Raw genomic sequence first — 25,460 nt, 5'->3', positions numbered from 1 at the left:
AACAAAAAAGAAACCAACCAAACAAAAAAACCCAGAAACTCAAAAAAAACATTGACCTTTTAACTTTATAATATTAAAATGCAATTTTATGCCTCCATAGCTTTAATTAAGGAAGATATTTACATTGCTAGACTTTAAACTTATTTTGCTTTTACAAGTTACGGTGTATGTTTCTTTCTTATTTACTGAGGAATAATTTCTTAAAAGCACAGACATGCCAATCTGAACTATAGGAATTCTGGCCATGGCAAAGTGTAGAGTTTCTTTGCCAGGGCTTTCAGGTTGCAATTCCAACTGGTGACTTGGAAGAGAGAGAATTAAATTCCACATTTTAAGATGAAGATGCTTGCTTCTGGGAGGATCAGATACATGACACCTGTAGACACATCCCCTTGATTTGAGAGAGTTGTATTTTTTTTCATTGACTAAATAGGGAATGTGGAAAACTGGCATTATAGACAGATAACACATATTATTAATTGAAGTGAGGTGAATAACTAGATTTCATGTTAGGAGTCTAAAGATTTACATTTTAAAATCCATTTTGGGAGCTGTTGTGAATAAACTGCTTAAGAATAACATGGGATATTACTGTGACTGTGAACAGAAAGAGATTTGACTGTTTTCTTTTTATATTTGACTGTGTTTTGCTTATTTTTTTTCCTAGGTGTTTAATGAAATGACAGAACTACTTTCATCTTACAGAAACTATGACTGTTATCGACGTGCTTATAATGAGTGCACTAACTTTAAGATCCCAATCCTTGGGGTCCACCTGAAAGATCTGATATCACTTCATGAGGCCATGCCAGACTACTTAGAGGACAAAAAAATTAACATATGCAAAATGTACTCTCTCTATAACCATATAAATGAACTGATACAACTCCAGGAAATGCCACTTCCCCTGGAGGCTAATATGGACCTTGTTCATTTGCTTACAGTAAGTCTACTGGAAGAGAGAAATACTTCAATTTTTAAAATTATTTTCAATTACCTCTCACTGAACTAAATAGAGAATTATATTAATTACAAACACCTAATGTTATAAGATTCTATTTTTTTTTCCTTAAGGAAGTCTACAGTAGCAGAAGAGGAGAAAAAGTTAGTGATGCTGATTTACCAAACAGCAAGGGTAGAAATACCAATTGCTTCCAATTATTTCTTTAAAAGAAGAGAACTGTCTGTTTCGTGACAGTAGCATACATTCTCTCTGTACTTTCCCTAATGAAACACTGAATTCTCTGCTGAGTGAGCCTGAGTAGGGAGAAAGGTAGAAATCTTCCTTTGCTACATTATGAAAGCAGAAGATGGCATCTAAGGCTGTCTTGTGTCAAACATGAACTTCTGTATGGAACATGTTCCTCTAGAAGTGTAGGGTTAAACATCACATTTCCAGCCAGATTTCTTCTGGTACTAGTAAACCTGTCAGACAAAAAGATCAGACAAGTACAGTTGTTTTATTACGCTTCTAGTCATCTTTAGTCAGGGCTATCTTAGGAATAGAACTAATATTACCTAGCACATATGTCACAAAAATAGTTGTAGCTTCTGGTAAATTTAAGAACTATCTCTTGATTAAAATAGAAAATCTACCTTTCTTGTTTCTAAGTTTTGTTTGGCCCTATCAAGCATCTCAGATTGGAAAAGCCATATAGCATGCCTTTGCTTTATGGTTACATGCCCTGTTTCAGCAAAATCTGGTAGATACACTCCTCATGTGCTTGAGATTATTTGTTGTTTTAGGGAGCAATCGTGAACACAATTTCATGAAAGTATGCATTACAGGACATAAAATAATTGCTTCCTTTCAAAGCAGGAGTTTCTCATCAACTAATATTCCCAGGCACATAATTTTCCTGTTTGCTTCTTGTTTTTCCCCACCAATCTTTCTCCCTTGCATTACTATCAACAGGCAAATCAGTTTCAAGAGGCACTTGAACACATTAGTCAACATTTCAGAGAAGTATCTTGACAATGGATTAATTTTTGAGTGTCAGAAACAACATTAAGATTTCCACAAGAATCTGAAATTACTACCAGTAATTCTTTCTGTTATTCACAAGAAATTTGCACATCTAAAATTTGAGTAATGGTATTTCGCTGTGGTTTGATGTTTTATCTGGATTAAACAGTATATTTTTATTTCTTATTTTATTTGACTGCCACCATCTTGACTGACACACTAGGATAACTCAGAAATAAATTTATTATTGAGATAGTACTTCAATGTTATACTTCCTTCAATTTTGCCACAGAGCAAGGCTCATAATGCATTTGCCTGTAGCTTTTCTATTGGTCACATTTCTAATGTGAGTATTTTCAAAGAAATATTCACCAAGTGTCATGTTACTAGTCTTTAATCTTAGCTTGAAATTGTTTCCAGTCAATACACTATTTTCTATACTACTTAACAGGATACATCCATAAACGAAGATATAAATTTGGTTACTTTTCCAAATTCCTTTACTTATCCACGTGTAACGTTTCTCACTCTGCATAACTGAGCTCATAGTTAAATTCTAACTAAATGTATACATGGTCCATCTTTTATCTTCATCATACACTTCTTGATTCAACCTGACATGTTTGAGTTTCCTGAGAATTAAAGTTGATGTTGAATTTCATTGCAGTGGTGCTTAAGTTGCATGATAGACTATATAGCACAGGTATAACAGGTTTTTTCATGTTACTTACTAACACACTGATAGTTATGCCTACAGTCACTTGCAGTGTTAACGTTACAGATTTCCAGATAACAGCAGCAACAGACCAGAACTTAGAAATGCATCCATTTCAAATCACTGTCAACACCTGTGCAGCTTGTCTATTTTTTTCTAGGTGCAAAGTTCAGATGAAGCACTAGTCTGCCAAAAAATACTAATGCATGTCACAAACAAATAAATCAATTAGTAGTAACTGCTCTGGGATTAAGCTAACTTTCCATTTATTTTCAGCTGTCCCTTGATCTGTACTACACAGAAGATGAAATTTATGAGCTTTCATATGCACGAGAGCCAAGGAGTCACCGAGCTGCTGTAAGGACTTTTCCAGATTCTTAACAAAATAATTTTATGAATAATGCAATTTTATCCCTTCCATTCATCTTATTTTATTTTGTGCAAAACATAAAACTGAGCAAAATCCATGAAAATTTAAACAGTTTGGTTGATGAAGAAACATAAAGGAGAGCGTATGTGAGACTCGATGCCATATCAGGTTTCCTAACAGAAACACAAATGTAGTTACTTGTATAGAGAGATATCAGGCTCCATCCTGACAATCGATACTGGTTCTTTTAAGTTAAGAACTCTCATGCAATTCAAATGATCGGACTCATGAGTGGTATATTGCTGGTTTTGTTCCTGTTTTGGAAAATATCATGAGTTTATAGGGCAGTCAGTGAATTGTGACAATGTCAGAAAAGGCCACTGTTATGGACAGTTCAGGGAAGTGCTTCATCTGAAGTGTGACAGAATCACCAAAGCTATGACGTTGTGTCAGACATGCCATTTCTGCAGTCCCGTATTTTTCACAGTCTTGTCACAATTGAAAGAAGAATACCACCAAAAATATTTTAGTGTGATACTAATAAAGTTCCGTTTGATTTATTTTAGCCTTTGACACCTTCCAGACCACCAGTAGTTGCAGACTGGGCCTCAGGAGTAGCCCCAAAACCTGATCCGAAAACCGTCAGCAAACATGTTCAGAGGATGGTGGATGTAAGTATGGTTGGATCATTTACCTTACATCTCAGCTGCAGTCTTAACTACTAGATACAAAAAGACACAAAGAAAGAAACAAGATATTGGCTACATTCAAAACTCTGCTGAGTTTGTTAGCACTTCCATCCACACAAATGGATATTTCTGCAACCTTTAAATAGCATTAGCAGTGAGGCACAGCAGGAAATTCCTTAAATGACTAAGAAGCCAGCCAGGAATGTGAAAGTTGATTTGTATGCTTCAAGTGTCATTCTTTCAAGCAGCCAGGGATTCCCTTTCTAGCAGGGTGTTCAACATCATGTTATTGGCAGAATCTGAAAGCAGACCTCTCAACAGCTTTTGTTACTGGCAGATATTTTTCTCATTTGGGTCATCAGTTTTATTGGTGACTGATTTCAAAACAGAAAGATGGAGAAAGATGAAGATTTTCTTTACGTTCCTGTGTTCTCTTCTAAACATTTCTAAACTTGCTTGTTATTGCTTGCTATTCCTTGATAAATACATACTGTTTTGGAGTGTATTTCTAAATTTGTCCTACATATATCTGCTCCATGCTTTGGGTAATGTCATTCCACAAGTGGGGAAGTCTAACAAAATGGCATCTGACATAGAAGTGCAAATGAAGCAGAGGTCTATCACTGATTTCCCCCATGCAGAAAAAAATTTCACCCACTGACATTCATTGATGCTTGCTGAACGTTTATGCAGACCAAACGGGATGTGAGCACAGTGAGGTGTTGGATGGAGTGTTTCAGCACTGACACTGTCATAGCACCTGTGAAACAGTGGGTCAGCTCTGCTGGTGCAGATTTTTGCGAGCGTGGCATGCAGGTTTTTGTTCCTGGTGAAAATGCATAGTTAATGGTAGTGAGCAAGTTTAAAAATAGTGTTTTGTAGCTGACAACTTGTTCTATCAAATAGTGTTAATGTGCTCTATCTAGCTGTTGTAGTTTCCATGGAAGTACACAGGAGGCATTACTTTTGGAACAAACTATTTAAATAAGAGCTAGCCTTCTGTAGTGAACCATTCAGTCACGTCTGTGTTCACATCTCTGCATTTTCCTAAAAATCAAGAAATCATGTTTCTTTAGATTCAAAAAAAAAAAAAAAAAAAAAAAAAGTGGTTATAAAAATATTCTACCATTTAGTAGATATTGAGGGAAGGTGGGAGAGGAATCCTCTAAATATTGTGGACAGTTTCTGAAGTGGCAAATTAGTAGCTTCTATTCTTGTTATAAACTATTCTATGATTATCTTATACAGTCTGTCTTCAAAAATTATGACCATGATCAGGATGGTTACATTTCTCAAGAGGAATTTGAAAAGATAGCAGCCAGTTTTCCATTCTCATTTTGCGTAATGGCTAAGGACTCGTGAGTACTCATAAATCTCTTTTCATCCAGTTCTGCTTATCAACTTGGCCTTGTTTTGTTTCCTCTTCTATCACTAGGATCATAAAATCATCCTCTTCACCAGTGGAGTGAAAACATAACTGACAAAAACAACTGTTAAATGTTTTGTGAATGAGCTTACAGCAGTGGTACCCAGGTTGATATAGCAGGAAGAACAAAGATAAAAGAAAAATAAAGTATTTTCGAATGACATTCAGTATGTACCACTGAATAACTTTCCAAAAATGAACCTGTTCCTTAAAACCAAAGAATTGGAATGCATATTTTGGCAAAATTAAGAACATTCTTCTTAAGACCTTAAAACATGGAAAAACAAACTGGTAACGTAGAGGTTTTCTATGAAAGAGTTTTGAAGTTGCATCTCATATACAGTTTATTCATTTATCCTTGCAGATTGCAATTATAATGTGCAGCAAAGCTTCTGTAAACTTTGAGAGCAGTTGACAACATTGCTGATATCACTGTAGGTGTTGGTCAATTAAGGTATTGCCATTATAAGTTGTGAAGAAAAGGTATGTTTAATTCTTATGCTTTTAAGAGAATGGATGCTTCACAAACAACATTTTCTGTTTATTTTCAGGGAAGGTCTGATTAGCAGGGATGAAATAACTGCTTACTTTATGAGGGCTAGCTCAATCTATTCCAAATTAGGACTTGGCTTTTCTCACAACTTTCAGGAGACCACTTACTTAAGACCTACTTTCTGTGACAACTGCGCTGGATTTGTAAGTGCTCCCTTTTAGTTCTTTTTTTATTGAAGGTAAATTATGTTAACATTGTCTGGGAAAAAATGCTTGTTTTTATCACATAATTACCTTATGTGATATACAGAAATTAACCTATATAAAACACCAGTGAAACAACAAAGAAAACTGCCCGTGTAGCTATGTAATGTACCCCACATACATACTCCTCCTGGTAGTATTATCTGTTTAAACCTGGCTCCTTTCTTGTGTTTGGCTATGTCACTTAGACCAGACTTCCCCATCCAGACACTTCCACTCCACTGAACTGTTAGAATTTGCACTGTTAGACAGCATCCAAAGCAGGGCTGTGAAGAAGCTGGAAGTGCCTGGAGGGCAACAGATAATGTGGAGTGTCTGAGGCCCCTTGGTTTATTCAGCCTAGAGCAAGGAAGCTGAGGGGAGCCCTCATGGTGGCCTACGGCTCCTCTCAGTGAGGCAGAGGGGCAGCACTGAGCTCAGGATACTCCATCATTTTATGAACTTGTGTCCAATACAGTTGTGACATGATTCCTGTCTAGCATAGAAAGATTTAGTAAAACTGACTCCTACTGCTCCCCAGCTTAGCTGTGATTAAACCTGAGTGCTGACATGCAATTCCCCATCTATTCTAGTTCCACAGCTTTACTTTGGGCTGTCATATCTGCTGAGGTATTCATTAGATACAAGATCAAGCTATATTGTTTGTGATTAAAGAACATTCATATAAATATTGTTTGCCAAACAGCATATTTATGCTGAAGAGGTAGATGGTTCATATTTTGATTTTACCGTTAAAAGGATAGATCAACAAAGTACTTTGCTGGTGCTCAGATTTCAGAATTGAGTGGAGCTTTTAGTGGATTTATGTATCTGGAGGTATCAGACGTGTAGAAATAAATACTCTTTCTATTTCCCTGAATTTCAGCTATGGGGAGTAATTAAACAAGGATACAGATGCAAAGGTAAGAATTTTTATATATCGTTAAATTTAGTCTATAATTAATGGTGAATGACAAAAAAAAGTCACAAAAAATAAAATAATCCACACAAAACAACAACAAAATAATAGCAATCCTGATCATTCCAAGATTCATTGCTGTTGACCTGTTCAATCTGACTCCTCAAGGAGGTGGAGGCTGATTTAAAAATAAGATGATAAAAAGATGCTCCAAAAGACATAAAAGGCTTTGCAAACCTTCACTGAATCCAGAGAACTGAGGAACAGATCCCTCTATGCTGATGAATGAGAACGTCAGCTCTCTGTGACACCTGTATAACTGAAGTATTTTTGCAGGGTTTTCCACCTCATGCAGGTATCTGCTTTCTGTGCAACTCTACAGTCAGAATTGCAACCAAACGTTGCTACTTGATATTTTCAAAACAGAAAGAAAGGCCTTTGAGGTGCATATAGCAAAGGGATACAGTTGATTTATTAAGTAGCATATGTTGTTTCAAGTAATGCACCTAAACATGACAAACATTTCCCCACTTCATGGACAGGAAACTCAGCGTGATCTGAGTTGATCTTAAATACTACAACAGAGAACTGAATCGTGTAAACTCTGATTTGTTTACAGACTGTGGAATGAATTGTCACAAGCAATGCAAGGACCTGATTGTGATAGAGTGCAAGAGAAGACACAAAACTTCTGTTGCAGACAGCAGCCCAACATCTACTCTTGCTGCAAGCCTCTGCACAGTAGCAGTTAAAGAGCAATTCCACGGTGAGGAAAGATCACATTAAAAAGATCTAGATAACTTCTATGTTGTTTCTTTTGTTTACAAGACAAGGCGTACTGCACTGTTTTGAGTTTTGTTAGTTACAGAGTTTTATCAACCTACTAACTATAACTAGGCATTCTATTTCAAGTCTTGGGTAAATTAAGACTCTCTTTCTGGGAGATTTCTCCTCACACTGAACAGTGTAAGGTGCACAAATTCCACAAGAACTGGGTAAATCTTCAGCCAGATTCTCATGAGAACTTAAAGGCCATTTAATAAAGAGCTGCCCGGTTCACTTAACTCTCCCATCTTTTAACAAGCAGGTCTTGGTATGCTTGTTTTTACCCCCATGGTTGCAGTAAGGAACTGCTGTACTGTTACAATTCTAAAATTTCAATGGGGAATTTATAAAGTCAATTTACTTATGTATCTGTGTGGTAGGAATCTACAACTCTTCTTGACTCATTTACCACATATATTCTATAGGACAAGAAGAAGGACCATTCACGTTTCCAAACGGAATAGTAGAACACAATGAAGACAGCAAGGACCGAACTATTATGCTCATGGGTTCCTCAGCTCAGAAAATCTCAGTAAGACTGAAACCAGCCATGGTTCATAAAGGTATACAGACAGATTCCATACTGCTAGCTGGTGATGTATCTCACAGGTCAATGGAGATGAAAGAGAAAAGGATACAAGAAAATCCTTATCTCCAGCCCACCCCACCATCCCCACGTCCAAGCCCATTACTAAGCCGCAAAAAAGCGTATGTTAAATGGGAAAACAAGGACTCCAGCCAGAAAATGAAGGAGGAGCATCGCGAGCATCACAGCTATAAACCCTCATACCAGGAACTTGAGCGGGTACGTACGTAATGGAAGAAATTAGGCTTTACACACCAGTACTGCAAAGTGTGAGGATGTGGCTGGGTGGGAAGATGTCATTCTGTCACTGCTTTCAAGTACAACTGCCAGAAGAACCCATGAGGAATATAATGAATTCTTAGTCACTTTACCTCCAGAAATGCTTCATTTCAAACAGAAATTTTAGTAGTCGTATAGGTCTTAGGGAATATGTTTGGAAGACTTTGTTATGGCTAGATTGATCCCTGTCATCCTTAGGAGTGACAAGCAAGTCTGCAACCATAGTCTGACTGCTTAGAACAAGACATTTTTCCATGAAACAAGTTACTTTTAAGTTATAGTCTTCCACACATGTCATACAAGATTGGGAACATTGTAATTGTATTAGTATTTTAAGGCTTGACAGGTTTCTATTTATGTACGGCATTATGCTGAAACCAGATAAATCCTTCCTTAACAAGAGCAGTTGTAACTAAAGATAATCTGACTTCTAATACAAATTTAAAACAGCAATGTTAGCCAAAACCAAAAATTCCCAGCACCATGGAGAATGTAGAACAAAAACATTCAGGGAGACGGCACATGAGCTAAATAAAGAATTTTAAATCTCACAGTTTTTAACATATTAGAAGTTAAAAATCAACCTTTTTTTTTAACCCTGATATCTCAATCTACTTGGAAACAACTGTTCCAGATAACGCATGGAGTAGTTGCCAACATTCCTTTCCTCACAGATTACAATGCTGATAAATCAGCTCTGCTCACAAGCTTTAAACTTTCTACAATATAGTGTCTCCCATAAAATTTTAGCAGGACCCACCTTGAAAGACACAATGAAACTGACAACATTTTCCTCCTAGGAGACAGACCACTGTCTTCATATATTCAGAATACAAGTTTCATTTAAACCTTGCATTTTAAATACCTCACTATCTATCTCTGTAGCTCAGGTTCAGAAGTCTATTTATTGTATCTGCCTTTAAAATTCACAGTCTGCACTTTCCAGTTTTGCATTCACAAGGGCATAAGTGATCTTATTATTATGTATATATATTATTAATATATAATATTATTTTATTATTATTAAATTATCATCTTATTGTTGCTATAGCATGTAGTGGACAGTCCCTAAAGCACTAATTAGTGCAATTCTGTAAGCAAACAAAATGATGGCCACATTCCCAGTGAGTTTTCTGCACAAGCAGACAGTCCTGAAACAAATGTAAAATTAAATACCATTCTTTATTTTGTTTCCTTAGGAAATAAGTATTTTAAAGGCAGACAACGAAGGTTTAAAGATGCAATTGGAACAGGCCCATAAAACAATTGAATCTCTTATGATTCAGAGAAGAAATCATGTTATCGAGAATCTACAACACAAAGACTGCTCCTAGCAGATGAGGGTCTGGAAGAATTTAAGACTGAAGGGAACGATTGTGATAAAGCTGCTTTACCAAGTGAACTGGAAAGACAGTCCAAAGGATTTTAAAACAGGAATACTCTCTTTATTCAATATATTTCCCTATTGAAAACACACTCCCAAGTCTATAAACGAATTCCTTCAGTTTAAGGTATGCTAGCATAATCTGCACAATGAATACAGTATCTTCTGGGATTGTTTCTAAAAGGAGTGACACTGTTCCTGAAGCTCATGTTCACGACAACCACGAGGATTCTACAGTGACTTGGCTGCACATCTCACTCTACAAGTGTTCTAAGTAGCTGCTCATAAGACTGTCACTTCAGATTTGGCCCAAATTCAGGTTTGTAGAAGCAAACATTCAACAGAGATAAGCATTTAAGTAAAGTTGTAGATGTATTTCATTAAGAGAGAGTTCTTTCTCATTGTGGCTGAAACCATTTAAAAACATTAAGTAGACTGTCATCTTTATTCCTAGGGTTTAACAAGAATATTAATGTAAGTAGTTAAGGTGATTCTTAGACCTTGTCAGGGTATACTGACAAAGGTAAAATATGAGATTAGTTTAGAGTGAATACTGCTTCCATTTCTGTGTTCCAGGTTACAGCTTGGAATACACAGTCCAACTTATCGGGCTCAAGGGATAGCTTGCTGTCCCTGTACTGTAGGTATGGGATGACATCATTTTTTCTAATATCAAACTGGATACTGGTGTTGTAACATCTGAGTAGAACCTTAAAGACCATATTATGAAGGAAGCTGCATAGCAATCCCAGTGCAATGGATATTGTATTCCACGGTTCCTAACATCTTACAGTTCTAACCAGGATTTCTTCGTTTTCTCTCACAGATTTCACACGCACTTTAGGTGAAGAGTCAAGGTGACTGTGCTCTTACACGTGTAAATTTTGTACAGTGAAAGGTGCTAGGGAGGTAATGTAGTTTTCTTAAAACTAAAAAGTGTACATACTGTTAAGAGATGACAAATCCTTCTTTCAAGATACTGGTAAATCTTTTAGTCATAATAGCCAATCTTAAAACTGCATCTGCATTTCATGATAATTCTTACAGTTGTATAAAACTCACTTGCTTTTATCAAAAAGGGATGTCATCAAGCATTTAAACAGCAGAAACTTAAAGTAACCTATCTATTAATGACATATTTCCTGCTCCAGCAGGGGATCTGGACTAGCTGATCTTTCAAGGTCCCTTCCAATCCCTGACATTCTGTGATACACTTAGTGCTCTTCAAAACTTGCAAAGTAGTTTTAAACATCCGTGCTAGACTGACTTCTTAGTTGATCCCTTATAATAGCATGTGTGCTTTGTGTTCAGTGGCGTAAATGTATGCCCTGTTTCCAGCTTACAGTCATTAATTGTCAGGTATATTTATTTTTTTAATAAGTCAATCTGAGCTACTTACTAATCTACTGGTTCTAAATTCCTGGTTAGAACCTGAGTCGTGCTTGCATCCATGACTAAATATAAACAAATGAAGGGAGACAGTAGAAGTAATAGTAGTAGTGGACTTTCTGTTATCTTACTGTAAATAAATATGTGTAAAGAATTTAAATGCATATGACAAAACTAGCTGTAGTGAAGACTGTGAAACTTTTGTTCCTCACACACTAAACCTGAATTATTAACGGTTAACATGAAATTGCACTTTGATCAGTGAAGCAGTCAAGATGGCTTTCAAATCATGTTTGCACATTTGCTTTGCCAATTTTCTGTAAGTTTCTTGATTTTTGTCCTCTATGCAGGACTACAGTAAGAAGTATTTCTAATATATACTCAGCAAATAGAAGTCTATTTCTGTAAAAATCAACAGGATAAATGTTCAAAATATTTCACTGTATTTGGAAAATACCCTAAAAGAGCAGCAAAATTTGGCAGATCTTCTAACTCTGCTTGCTTATGGTATGAATTCTGAATTCTAACAGAATTTCTGTATAGTATATACACAGAACACACTTTGCCTACCCTGGGAGGGTAGGAGGAAATTCAGCAGCTGATATTGGGAAAGTTCCCTAATGTCAACAGCTGACCCAAAGGTTACTGTGTTAGAAATGTTGAATATTTAATGCTCAAAATCAAGTTAAGACCGTAGACTTGTACAGACTCAAATTAAAACCCAACTTTCTGTCACTGTTCCTACAAACCATCAGAATGATTTAAAGCTGACCTGTATGCAGGAACATCTTAAGGAACACACTTGTGTGTGCTGAAAACTTCCTGCTTCAGATGAGTCAGTTGATACCTGGAAAATTTCAAAGCCCTCAAAATACCTTCGGGTTGTTTGCCCCAAAGCCCCTTGCAATGATTTCTGTTGTTTTGTTTTGGTGGTAGTCTCTTATTATTACTTTGCAAATCCCGTTTGCTGCATGAAATACTCGTGTTAAGAGCAAAAACTGACAGTACAGGGATACTGCTGAAAATGACAGCTACTGAGCAGAAATCACCCACATCTCTGTGATCTTACTGCTACTTTATGCTAAGAAAAAATATAGAATTAAAGTACTAAGTGCTGTTTAAAGGACTTTATCAGTAAGCACTGGCATTGAACACCATTTAAAATTTATCTTGTCTCGGTTAACATAAATAAAAAGCACTCACCTTTATTCTTTCTCCAGGCTCAGCTGTATTGCATACACATACAGAAAGGAGGAAAAAAAATGAAATGTCCCTACCCCAACTACTGTTTATTTTTTAAGTGTGAATTCTGATCCTTAAAAGACAAAAGTAAGTAGACTGAATGAAACAACAATTAAAATGTCAGAGCTAATGTTAATACTGGAAGACAACTGCCTTTACAATAGCTTTTGAAAACACAAGTTACCTTTGGGAATTCTTTGTTACAGTAGCAATGTGTTATCCTGTTGTAACTGATGTCTACAGCAACCCCAGAAGTTTTTGTTTCAGCGCTATTAAAGAGGATTGAAAAACTGTACAGACTGTAAACATTTATATAAAAGTGTAAGATTTCAGTTTACTATTTATAATAGAAAAAATATTAAAATCGTACCTTGCCTCTGAGTTTGTATCTGAAGGAAATCTTAACAACGTATATGCATTTTCCTTGAGTCTGTCATTTGGGACAGTTCAGCAGAACTGACCTAATGTCTGAGTCTGAAGTCTCCCTTTATATTCTCGAGCCTGAGGACACTGAGCCAACTTGGGAAGCTGGGCATTTGCAGATTATGTTTTCAGAGTTCAGTGGCTGAGACAATACACTGTTTTGCCGTTACACTGTTCAAGGTATCACCAAGCACAGTTCAATAGCACAACCTCTTGCTTTTGTTCAGAACATTAACTCTCTAAAGATGTTCCAGCATTATAGATACACTTACACGAGGTGTCTGGAATTTTGACTAGGGCAGCATCCAGGCAGTATCATATCATCCTTAACATCTGCTATTCCTTACCTCACAGCAGAACTCAAAATACTGTATCTCATACATGTTGATGTACCAGGCAGTGAACATCAAAATATGTGAGGGAGGGGAAGGAAGAAGAAATGGGTTCAGACTACTGAAAAACACAATTCCTATTTACAGGCAAATCTGCTCTACAGTCTTTGCACGTACAGAGCAAAGTGTGTGTTGCTTCCGAGTTACAGAAGTCAGAGGAAGAAAAAAGGAAAAACTGAAGGAAAACCTCTGATTACTTGTGAGGTCTTTCTTAATTTACATAACGGCAAAAGCAATGACTATATAAACCTATGGAATTTTCTTTATTAAGATAAATTTTAATTGAGTATCCTTCAATGGGGCTGGATTCCTTAGTAACTCCAGATAACGTAATCGGGACCTATTTGGGACCTCTCTCCTCTGGTCAAGTTTTCCCGTATCGTTACCTATTACCTCTCTACTTTTGTCAAAATTTGTTATTTTTTCAAGATCATCAAAAGCACATTTCATCATTATTTCAAATCATCAGCAGGAAATCTGTCTTGCAAACACAGGAGATATGAGAGAGAGAATCAAAATCACACCACACAAGTGATGCAAATAACTTCAAATACAGCACTTTATTCCTCAGTGTTCACAGCTGTTAACAAAGCCATCTCTCTTAAGCCCTGACACAGGAGTCTTCTTTTTCAATTCTCGATCAACCAAAACAATTCACTTGAATGAACACAAAAATAATCACAAACATATAAAAGGGCCTTTTACTTACAACATTATTTTTGAAAATACTTTTTTCCAAGACTGAAACGGAAGAGTTTGAGGTTTAAATCAATTATTTTAACACTGTTATTGCATCTTCTGACAAAATAAGAACATATATTCTGACAACAGAGAAGACTGAGAAAAGGATACCTCTATGAAACGTGGTGGTGCTTACTCTGCTTTTCTACTACTGGCTTCACGTTCTGGGATTACTCAAGAAAATATGATATGGCTCAAAAAAACCCCTAAGTACCATCCATAAAACTTCAGCTTATTCAAACTTCTCTTTTTTACATCATCTACGTGAAAAATAATTGAAACAGAGTATTGGAATAATTTAACTGGATGTGGGCACACAGATGGTCTGCCTCATTCTGAACTTACAAAGAGCACAAACTGACAAGTGTAAGAGCACTGGGGCACATCCACAAGTATTACAGTTCAACCAACCCTACAGTTCAGCTAACCCAGTGCAGCTTCACATCGTAAGACTGATGAGATTTTCATGCATTCAAACCATCTGAATTTCCTAGCCTACTTCCTTGGTGAAACTAAGTTCTTGACTGTTCATAAGTTACTTGTAGCACAAGTAAGAGCATTGGGATTAGCAAAGAGAATTTTCAGTTAAGGCTTTGTTTGTTATAAGCTACCCTGCCTCTTCCCTTGCTGACCAACACTTGTCATCTCCATACCCAGTGGACTCACTCTGAATGTCATTTGTGAGCTACACCATAGCACTATGCAAAAACCAATCTGGAAAGGAAGAGAACCAGTACTGTGCTCCCACTTGTAATTCTGACAACAAAGAGGAGCATAGAAACAAAGTGATAATGAGACTACTGCTAGAAGGTGGGTGAAGTTAAGCCCGCAGAGTACTTCATTATATTGAGTTCACATTCAAGTCAACATGTACAAGCAATGAAGTCTCCCACTATTACTGAGAAGCCTACTGGAACTGTGAAGTACAGTTAAGGCTGTACCAACCGCACCATAAAGCAGCATTCTCAAACAGTCAATAAGCATAAAGAAAACTAATGGGAAGGAAATTTTAAAAGTTTATCTAGACTAAAATTTCAAATGAAGGTTTTGATGGTAGCTAATTAATAAAATCTACCACAGGTTTTTAAATGTGCCGGATAATCGATTTTGAACAGCTTCACATTCCTGCATAGATCTGCCTCTGTAATTGAGGGCATGATGCATGTGTCCCTGGAGACAGAGTAACAACTTTAAAGCACACCAACACGGACAGCAACAGCAAGCTTGTGAAAACAGAAAAGGAACTCTTAACTGTGGTACATAAAAGCAAATCCAAATCTTAACGTTCAACCTGCAGGTAAGTCCAAGTTATATATTCATTGAAAGTGCTTCAAGGTTTCTGTCAAGAGATGCACCCAGGTTCATCAGATGCCCTCCGGAATCTCTGCAGTAACACAACCCTGCTAAATACTATCATGAATATACACCTGGGCACCATCTCCCTGTTTTACTCTACTCACAAATGGCATCACAACAGAGGAGGGATCTGAAGAAGCTAGATAACTGACATCATTGTTAGCTGACAGCTCTGAACTTAATTTCACCTATCTTAATTAAACTATTTACAGCCAAAATTACACAAAATCCACTTCCTCATGGAGGTGCTCTTATACTAGAGTAACATGAGAAGGTATCCATATATATCAAGACAGAGTTTCTTCTTCCAGGTTATCAGACCAATTGGGTGACAGAATAAAAAAGAAAAGCCTTTGAATGCTACATCAGCACTTTTTCCAGAAACCTCAATGGGGAGGAGCAACTGCTGCATGAGATAACTCATCAGCTGGCAGTTGGTAGTTCCCAAACACAGTGCAGGCAGGAGGAAAAAAAGAGAAGAAATGACATGCTCTTTCTCAGGCAACTGAGCTTTGCTGTTTGAGCTTTTTCTTTAAAGGCTGATGCAGAAAGAGTACATAAATGGAGTCCTACTGGATGTGATGGTAGTAGAAAATGCTTTTATGAAACATCAATATAATGGAAAACAAGTAATGTGAAAATGAACATCAAAAGTCACCATGATTCCAGTTTTGCAGCACATGCTCTGACCTTCAATTAATCTCTGATATATTTATGAACACACAAAGCCACCCAATTTTATTACTTTCTGTAGAGAAGTAATTCAGAGTATTACTTTTTTGCAAAGTTCTGAAAGAATAAGAAAGCTCATTGAATAATTTTGACCAAAGCCTGAAAGCAACAATTTGAAATTGAAGTTCTTCATTCAGTATGTTCAGTGTGAAAACTGCATAAACTTCAAGGCATAAAAGCAGCATTCTAGACTTTCAGAAGTGTCTTCCTCAAGCTCTTAGGTCTAATTTTTTTTTTTTTGTATCTGGCTTTTGAAGCAGGAGAATTCACACACAGCATGCAGTAATTACAGAGGCCTGAACATCATATTTACTCTTTTTCTTTAAAAAGGTTTTTATTCAGTTTTTTTGAGGCTTATTTTAAATAAATGAACATAATAAAAAACAAAACAAACACAACCAGCACGGAAAGCGAGGACTCTAGTTGTGATATTTTAGTATAAAAGTTCTGTTCAGTTAACTAAAAGAATTCAATGACAACATGAGTTGGTCAAATGCAATGATTCACATGGTCATACTTCAATCTAATCTAAACCAAAGGTACCATACCTAAATTCCTGATACCAGTAAACACCACCGCTATATTTTGTCTGTTCCTCTTTCAGTATCTCCGGTATCCTCCACCTCCTCTTCCACCATACGGATCTCCATAACCTCCCCTGCCACCATAACCACCCCTGCCACCATAGTCCCCCCTGCCACCTTGGAAACCACCTCCACCTCTTCCACCACCTCTGAAACCCCCAGCTCCAAAGCCACCCCCTCCTCCAAAGCCACCTCCACCTCCAAAGCCACCTCCACCTCCTCCTCTACCCCCTCCACCACCCCAGCCACCCCTCCCACCACCACCTCCCCCTCCCCAGCCACCTCTTCCACCACCTTCTTGTCTTTTTTGCCACGGAGGCATTTCAGGAGGTGGTGGTTCAATCTCTGTTGGTCTGCCTCCACGGTCGGGTACTCTGCCCATCAAAACCTATATTGAAACAAGAAGGATATAATAACTTGAAGGGACAGAAGGTAATTCTTTTCTGGACAAAGGCATGCCACCTGCTCTTCAGAGGAAATACAGGCAACACGTAGCAATTCCACTGAATCATTCAAGTAGTCATTTACACACTCACAAACACCTTAACACCTTTGTCAATGCACACCCATATATTGGGGTTTTATAACCCAAATGTCAAACAAAAAAATAAAAACCAAAACCAATTAATACTGTTGCAATGTTTACAGGAATGCTGCAAACCTTTATTTTCAAAAGCACTGAGTATATCCACGTTTCAAAAAGGAATAAAAATACTAAACACGGTGTAATCCCAGTTTTGATAGGTCTGTAAAATCCATTTATCATATCCCACAGAAAAAAATTACCTTGTTGATAGCGCAGACTGTATTTTCTCGCGTTGATCCACTACTGGTTCTTATGATCTTTGATAAATCCTCTCGGGCAGCAAGAAGGTGAGCTAATGTTATTGTTGACTTCGGAGATAATGCATAGCGCTTGGGCTGATAGATTCGAGCTATGTCATCTGTTTTTACCTGAATGATAAAAATCAAACATAACTCACTTGCTAGACATGCAACATACAAACACACACCGTAGGCTGTAAAACACACACTGTATGGGTTTCAGTAAGTTGCACTGGCTGTAATGTCTGAAAAACTGGGTTACATTACAAAATACAGTTCCAGTTGTCACCATTTCTCTTCACATGGTGACGTACAAAAATACTGCTGAAACTTAGGAGAGTTTTTGTTGCTGGCAGCAAACATTTTTTGATGCTCTGCAATAAATCTAAGACTAAAATTTACACTCCTTGCTGCAAGGAAGGAAAGCAAGCTAGCAACTGAATGAAAAAAGGTTAAAAACAAAATCAATACCAAAATATTTGGAATCCCAGAAACTTTTCTGGGAGTTCTCAACAAGTATCTTACAAGAAAAATGAAGGAAAAGTGATTAAGAAATCACATGTTATTTTGAATTAATATATAATATTATTTCTGTAATTGCATACTACTTCATATCAACTGTTCTTTTGTGACAGGAAAGTGCTGATGATTCTAAAATAGTAATGGGATTTCAATCTCATTAAATTGTTGTTCTGCTGTGAAAGTATTCACTGTTTCAAATGTCATTTGGATTAACATCAAGTGACTTAAAATTTTAGTCTGTTAGTGATCAGCCAACAGCAACTACATCCTGGAAATACACTCTAAATTTGAAAATTCATAGTTGTATTGCTACAGCAACAAGAAGTGATACACACTGTGATATCTGACAACTTCAAAGTAAATGCCCTCTCTTTTCTTCTCTCATAGCATTCTCATAAAAGCATTCACAACCCCAGAAGAAACTGAAGTGAGCCATTTACGAGCAGCAAAGCAGAACCTCAGACTCATGATTCTCATTGGTGCTTAGTGAGCTTCATTATAAAGATTCTGTCTCCACGTGCCTATGCCAAATTTGGACACCTTTCAGTAAGCTTCAGAAGTTTTAAGACATATCCATCCTGACTTTTTACACCAGTCTTTCATCTTCTCCTGAAAGTTTATCTTGCAGCTCTTGAGGAGAAGTATCTCCCTTTAGCTTCCTGCATGTACATTCATCATGTTACAAACTTTAGTATCTTATCTCTTTATGTTACTAGATAGAAATAGTATGCATTCCTAGATCAGAAATATCAGACTGGGTTAAATAATTACTATTTTTTTAATATATGCAAGGAAATTGTAAAATGAAATTATTGCCACTGGATATTAGGAAAAATTTCTTCTCCAATAGAGAGATCAGGTGCTGGAATGGGATGCCAAGGGAAGCTGTTGAGTCACTATCCCTGGAGGTGTTCAAAAGGTGTTTAGATGTAGTACTAAGGGACATGTTTTAGTGGGGAAATACTGGTGGTAGGTGGACGGTTGGACTGGATGATGTTTCTTGGATGTCTTTCCCAACCTTGGTGATTCTGTGACAATTAAAACAACACCAGCAGATAAAATCCACAACAGTGGTTTGGAAGTTTCAGCCACCTGAAGGAGTACAAGTAAACGTGTGTTTTTCCCATACAAGCTGTTCAGCTGACCATTTGCTTATTCAGTTGCTTTGCAGCTACGACAGATTACAGCCACTGTAATATTCTCGCTGACCTTGTGGGTTGTCTATGTTAAGGCCTAGAGTTTGTCTTCCTCTTGCATTTTTAAGAGAAATGTTGAGGATACCTCTTACTTTACTTCAATGGGGCAGATGGGTATAGAAAGAAAAAGAAAGGTGTGGACTTCAAGTGAAAAACCTCAACAGAGGATGCTAGAAGTTCTGTTTTCAGAGCTACAGACATTCACAAAAAAGACAGGCTGTATCACTTAGTCAAATTCTTGCCCTTTCTCAACATCTAGGATTCAGATGTTTCAACCCAGGATGAGAAACTGCTTGGAAAGAGGACAGCAGTAACAGAAATGTATTTACGTAGTACGTATATTTGCTAACAAGGCCTACAGAACTGTAGCAGGTTCCCACCTACAGGAAGCAAGGAACACAGCAAGCTTACCTTTGCTCTATCAGACCAGCCAAAAGACTGCACTGTCACATCCAGCCTCTTCATTAACATACGACGGCGACATTCATATTCACTGCAAAGAGCATCGTTGATTTTTTCCAATCTCTCCTGCAGTGTTACAGTAAAAAAAATCCAAGTGTTCAATTCTATACAGGTATGCAAGTCAAATGAAAGTTAAGCCCATTCAGCAAGTAAGATGGCTGTTCCCAGGTAACCTCTGTAAGCTACATAAAATTAGGGGTGCATCTGCGTAGTGCTGCAGTCTGTATTTAACAGAACAGTGACTGTGAAATGCATAGTTAGATGAAGCCATAAGTATAAATTTCGACCATCCTGCAAAATAAAGAAAAAAAAAAATGGAGTTTTTTCATCCTTACCACTTGATCAGAATTCAGAGGATTTGTTAGCAGTGATTTCCCCACGTGGTTTTTTTGAACTTTTGAGAGAATGTCCTTTATCTGAAACAAAACACAAAGAACTATTCCCACAGCTGCTGACAGTGCTGAAGATGCTAGACAGAGGCAAGAGCAGACAGGCTGAAATGCTGCTTTCCAACTCTGCTTACTTCTCCAACTTCAATAAAAACAGTAGATTCATTTGTAAGTTTCTGTTACAAATCATCTAGTATAATGCTAAGTATTAGCAGTGCAATTTTATACAGAATCTAATTAAATTAGAAGCAATAAAATATTTGGAAAAAGACACTGATCATTTCAAGCGAATTATTACAAGAATCTAAAAAGATAACAAATGGCACTGAAAAAAAAGTTTATGAAGTCAAAGAAACCCAATCACTGACATCACCATTCTAATGCAGCTACATCATTAAATGCATAGACTTCACTAGATACAGCTACTAAAATAAACTGAATCTGTCCCACATGACACTAAGGGATGAAGAACAATGAAACGTACAGTAGCAATTCTGAACAGTCGGAAAAAAGATCCTTCATTTCTAAGGAATGCAATCAAAGAAAATGAATGAACTAGTTTTGTCACATTTCTACACCATGAAGTGAGCACAAGTTGTATAAGCACAGCGGAACTGATGGATCTGGGAAACACCAAAAAACAGCTCAAAGCAGTTTGAGGAGGTAGAAAAAGAGAGAACATGTTTTGAAGACACTTTAGGACTAACAAAAACTCTTAACAGTAACACCCTACACACCAACCCAAGCATTTGATCTTATCTGATAGGAAGTCTGGACTTTACAAAATATGGCAGACATAAGGAATCCCATAACCCAAGAAAATCTTCTAAGGCACAAAGGTGTGTAGGTGAGAAGCTGGCCCAAAAGGCTGGCTGCTGCAGAACTGGAGTCCTACTCCTTTACCATGGCATGAAACTAAACCTGTATCCAAGAAGTGAAACGAAGAAGCCATGAAGGAAGGCCACTGCCCAGGGCTGGAGCCTACAAAGCCCCTTGGATATAAATAGGGCTTAAATCCATGGAGGGAGATCAACAGTCCTAGGCAAGTGTTAGCTGATCAGCTCCTAGCTGGAACTCCAATGGTTCAATCCGCAGAAAATAGCACCAGAATTGTCTCTCCACCCCATCAAAAATGTTTATTGGAAAGATTTAAAGACTCCATTTGAGCTAAACAGATGAAGCACAGTGACATTATGGGAACGTAAATGTTTTCACTGTCACTTGGGTGCTGCTTTTTATATACTAATCTATTAAAGGTTCTGTATTGCCACACACGTAAGAAAATCATGGAATGGGCCCTCCTCCCAAAGCCACTGATCATTCACCTGCTCTATTGAGCAAGGAGGAAGGAAAAAAAGAAGCATTATTATATAAAAATGAGTAAACACAGACAGCATTCATCTTCCAGTTCTCACAAAGGGACTGAGGACTGACTCTCTCCCCAGATAACAGGGATAAATGAACAGTAAAACTTCAAACTGACTGACAGAGAAGATGAACTCTTCAGTCAGAAACACAAATTAAATATTAAATCATCATAATCAAATGAGTTAGAATTTGGTGGGATATACTGTGTCTATACTGTAAGGTTTAAACTTACATATTGACTAACTTGGTAATTCAGGCATTTTCATCCTATTTACAGCTAAGGAAATGGCACTAATAAAGCAACACTTGCAATTAAGACACTCACAAGCTGAAGAGGAAAAATATAAACACTGGATATCAAATTTAAATACTCCCCAGAATATAGGTATATAAACATGCTATCAATTATTAGACAAAGTTTTCTGCATTTGAATGGGTAACACAAAAGTGTTACTTCAACTCATGCCCTAAGTTTGTTTGGCAAGGTAGGGCTCACCACGTAGCTCACCCTCAGAGAGCCACTCACATATTTCATCTCATAACTAAAACAGTTGAACACTAAGCAGTATAAAATGAGTCACATTGTTAGGCCCTTAACTAAGATGGATGCTTACAGATGTAGAAGTTAATAACAGAGAGAAAACCTGTACCTTTTGTTCCACATTGTTTAACAAAGGAGGAATCTCAGATGAGGAGTTTGGTAAGCCCAGTGCATCACAGATAGCTTGTACTTCCTGATGGATTTCGTTGTGCTTTTCTAAATGAGAGCTTTTACTTTTCTTGCTGTGCAATATCTTTAAAGCTTGAAGTTCTGTACTTAGAAACACTAGAAAGAAAAGCATCAAAATGGCAGATTTAGAGGCATGAAAATTTTTGTATCCACATTCTTGTAAAACAAGACAATGATAAAAGGCTCTTTCTCAGCCCTCTCCTGACAAGCCAGTGTCTGTTTCCTACTCACTACCTGAACTAACTTCCATCAAACTTCCTGTCTCTTGTCTGCACATCTTAAGTACACATACTCAACTGCTAATATCCTTCCCCAGGTCAAGTTCCTTGGCTAGTTTCATACCATCACACTGCTCCCTGCTGTTATTCCATTATTTTCCTGTCAAATCTCAAGTACTGGCCACCATTAGCTTCCCAATATACTTTCTTTCCATACTCGGTCTCAGTTGGTGTTCCCTTTGCCCAGGTCTAGCTTAAACCTAGACTTTGCTCCCTTCAATACTGCTTTCAACATCTCACCAGTCATGCTGCATTTTCTTCCAAGCTGTCCTAAAACCTCTCAGAAACAAGAGAAGTAAGGTCTTAGTTTCAGCTGAGCTGGAACTGGATCAAGAAATTACACAGAGGCCTCTGTAGGCTGAGCATCATCACAAAGAAATCACAGAATTGTAGGGGTTGGAAGGGACCTCTAGAGATCATTGAGTCCAACCCCCCTGCCAAAGCAGGAAAATATAAGTCTTGGCATTTTCACTTCTCCAAAAGTGATCAGAGGCACACTCAGATAGCCTGAAGTGACTGTAGAGACATTACACATGACTAAATATCTAAATTGTACGATAATCGTAGAGCAGGCAAATAAAATACTGTAAGGGGAAAAAATGATTTTAACTTACAGAGGAGTTTAAGACAATCTTCTTTCTCTTTCAATCTGTCCTTTATGTCTCCAGATATAAGTGATGAATACGGACAAGCCATTTCTCTCAGGAAGCCACTAATCTCTAGCTGGAAGCTCTCTATATCTTTAACACCTGTGGAAATAAATAAAGACCATTGGCTGTGGGTTTTTATTTTATTTTTTATTAATAGAAGCATCCAACTAATTTAGTTTTTATGATTCATACATTTAGATTACAGGTTTTGATAACCCTGACAAACACCACCTACCACTCCTGTAACATTTTCCTTCTTCTTAAAGAGGTCCTACATACAAACAGACACCACTTTCAATAGCAAAGGCAACACTGCGTTCATGCTTTAAACAAGAAGCTGACGCTACAGCAGTTTGAAGCCGTAATGCAAGTACTTGCAATGTATTGGTAGCTCATGCCTAGCAGAGAAACAGCAGCACTCACTCCTGCAGATGATGGGAATATCACCGTCAAGCTAACAGTGTATGTCACAAAGCAGTGGACCACTGTCAGTCATTTTCTGATGAACAAGTTCTGAGAGCCAAAGTAACCCAACAGCACCTATGTGCTCAGGTTTCTTGTCAGTGGTTGGTTGTCTTTTTTCTTTCCTTTCTTTTGAAAGAGACTTCACCAGGCAAGACCTTAATCTAGTAGCAACATACACACAAGCATCAGCCTCTCTTTGGCTACCTTTTAGCTGCCTTCTGAATTTCAGCACTCATTTTACTTAGTTATTAAATGTTGAGTGCTCTGAACAAACACTACATAGCTCCAATAAACCAACGTTCACTTACCATCTGCCGACGTGATGCTTTCTTCCATGTCACCCAGCGACTTTATCTGGGATCCTAACCAAACACAGAGCTCAAAAAACTCCGGCGAAGACAATCCGCTTTGCGCTGCTTTGCTCAGGGCTCCCTCCTCCAAGAGGGGACCCGCGTACCTGCACAGGGAGACAAACCGTGATCAACACGAAGCGGGTTTACCATTAAATACAGGTGTTTTTAAACACGCTGAGCGCTCCGTCACGGCGGAGGCGTTACAACCAGGGCAGCTCCCTGGCGAGGCAGTGGGCCCGGCTCAGCCAGGGCTCGGCTCCGTCCCCATACGCGGCCGCTACGCGCGGCAGCGGAGCAGGGCCGGCCGGGCCGCCGCTCCCTCCAGGAGCCTCCCGTCGCTCCCCCCAAGGGGAAGCCGCAGCCTCTCCCCCGTTACCCTACCCCAGGGCCTCCAGCGCGTCCAAGATGTCGCACTCCATCTTCAGGCCCGGCCCCAGCTCCCTCATGCCGCCACTGCGGCCGCCGCCGCGCCGAGAAGTGCCCACCTCAAATCGGCCCCGCTGCAACCTGCGCCCGCCGCCGCGTTCCGCTGCAGGAGCATGCATCCGAGCAGGCAACCTGGAAATAAGACTCTTGTTCCTGCTTAAACAACAAGCAATTTGTTACATATTGGAGGACTTGAGCTTCCCTGCACTGACTGGAAGTGAGGAGCTTGCACTGAGTAGCACTGACGTGAACAGCATACATAAGATTTCAGGAGAGCTTTAAGAATGACAGAAGCCACAGAGTTTTGTGGCATTGCCTGTTTCATGAGAAAAGCAGTTTACAGGGAGTTTCCTTGCCCTTTTGTCTCCCGCTTGAGAAACGGGCCCAATCCCAAAATAATTTGTAATCTTTATTTCTCTCAAGTGTCCTATTTGCATCTGCTGTTTGAAATAGAACAAAGGTACTCCTGCAGCAACAGGAATGGAAAGGAACTCTGAATTTCATTCAGGAATGATGCGATCAGTACACCAGTGTCCTGAGTTGAAAACACTGTTTCATTCAGAAAACATTTTTGAAGGTGTAGAGTTACACCCTCTCTCTATCTGATGAAGCAGCAGTAACATTATCAAGCTTTCTTGTCTCTACATTTTAAATCTTAAAGTCCAGGCTACTGTCACTCTATTAGAATTATCTGCAATTATCTACTCTGATTTGGGGTCTAAAAAAAATGTCTAGTTAAGAGAGTAAGAAAGCAAAACACATATAAATAGGTAGTTTTCTTTCTCACTCTTTTCTATAATCTTCATGCCACACAGAAGTGTATGCTAAGAAGAACTGAGGGCAATTGAAACTATCATAATACAACCTATCAAAACTAGAAGGCAATATGGTAATGTAAGAAGTACTGCATGGTGCAAGTAGGTGGCAGCATTATTCCCTGGGTCTCTAAGTTTTATTGTACATCGGAAGTGTTTTGCTTCCTAACTTTTCTGTATTATACAAATATTACACACATGAGGAAGAATAAGTCTGAATTTCAGAAA

The 25,460-nt window shown here is 38.1% G+C and overlaps 2 protein-coding genes across 3 annotated transcripts in view; one reads left to right on the top strand and one right to left on the bottom strand.

Moving 5' to 3' along the window:
- Positions 1-12,026, top strand: part of RASGRP1 (RAS guanyl releasing protein 1) — a 35,565-nt gene extending 23,539 nt beyond the window's left edge. The window contains exons 9-18 of one of the 2 annotated variants that reach the window (XR_010623316.1): positions 668-943; positions 2,958-3,038; positions 3,618-3,722; positions 4,989-5,098; positions 5,718-5,862; positions 6,788-6,824; positions 7,440-7,586; positions 8,071-8,450; positions 9,710-10,213; positions 10,721-12,026. Coding sequence is in view for 1 of the 2 variants with exons in the window: in XM_065754117.1 (XP_065610189.1) it covers positions 668-943; positions 2,958-3,038; positions 3,618-3,722; positions 4,989-5,098; positions 5,718-5,862; positions 6,788-6,824; positions 7,440-7,586; positions 8,071-8,450; positions 9,710-9,844 (1,416 nt within the window). In the remaining variant the exon portion in view is untranslated. Of the gene's footprint in view, positions 1-667; positions 944-2,957; positions 3,039-3,617; positions 3,723-4,988; positions 5,099-5,717; positions 5,863-6,787; positions 6,825-7,439; positions 7,587-8,070; positions 8,451-9,709 lie in introns of both variants that reach the window. The other variant, XM_065754117.1, reaches the window with a different exon arrangement.
- A 3,242-nt stretch (positions 12,027-15,268) lies between these two features.
- FAM98B (family with sequence similarity 98 member B) lies at positions 15,269-24,485 on the bottom strand. Its single transcript, XM_065753905.1, has 8 exons — positions 24,373-24,485; positions 23,947-24,095; positions 23,138-23,272; positions 22,166-22,341; positions 20,094-20,174; positions 19,708-19,824; positions 17,540-17,707; positions 15,269-17,141 (listed from the first exon to the last, which is right to left on the bottom strand). The coding sequence occupies exons 1-8, from the start codon at positions 24,435-24,437 to the stop codon at positions 16,770-16,772; spliced, it is 1,263 nt and encodes a 420-aa protein (XP_065609977.1). The 5' UTR covers positions 24,438-24,485; the 3' UTR covers positions 15,269-16,769.
- Positions 24,486-25,460: the final 975 nt, after the last annotated feature.

This window comes from Cyrtonyx montezumae, unplaced genomic scaffold (genome assembly GCF_038088225.1).
Source record: "Cyrtonyx montezumae isolate F1298 unplaced genomic scaffold, pur_monq_1.0 scaffold_10, whole genome shotgun sequence".
Lineage (NCBI taxonomy): Eukaryota > Metazoa > Chordata > Aves > Galliformes > Odontophoridae > Cyrtonyx > Cyrtonyx montezumae.
The sequence above is the reverse complement of the archived record's forward strand: the minus strand, read 5'-3'. Positions and strand labels throughout refer to the sequence as shown.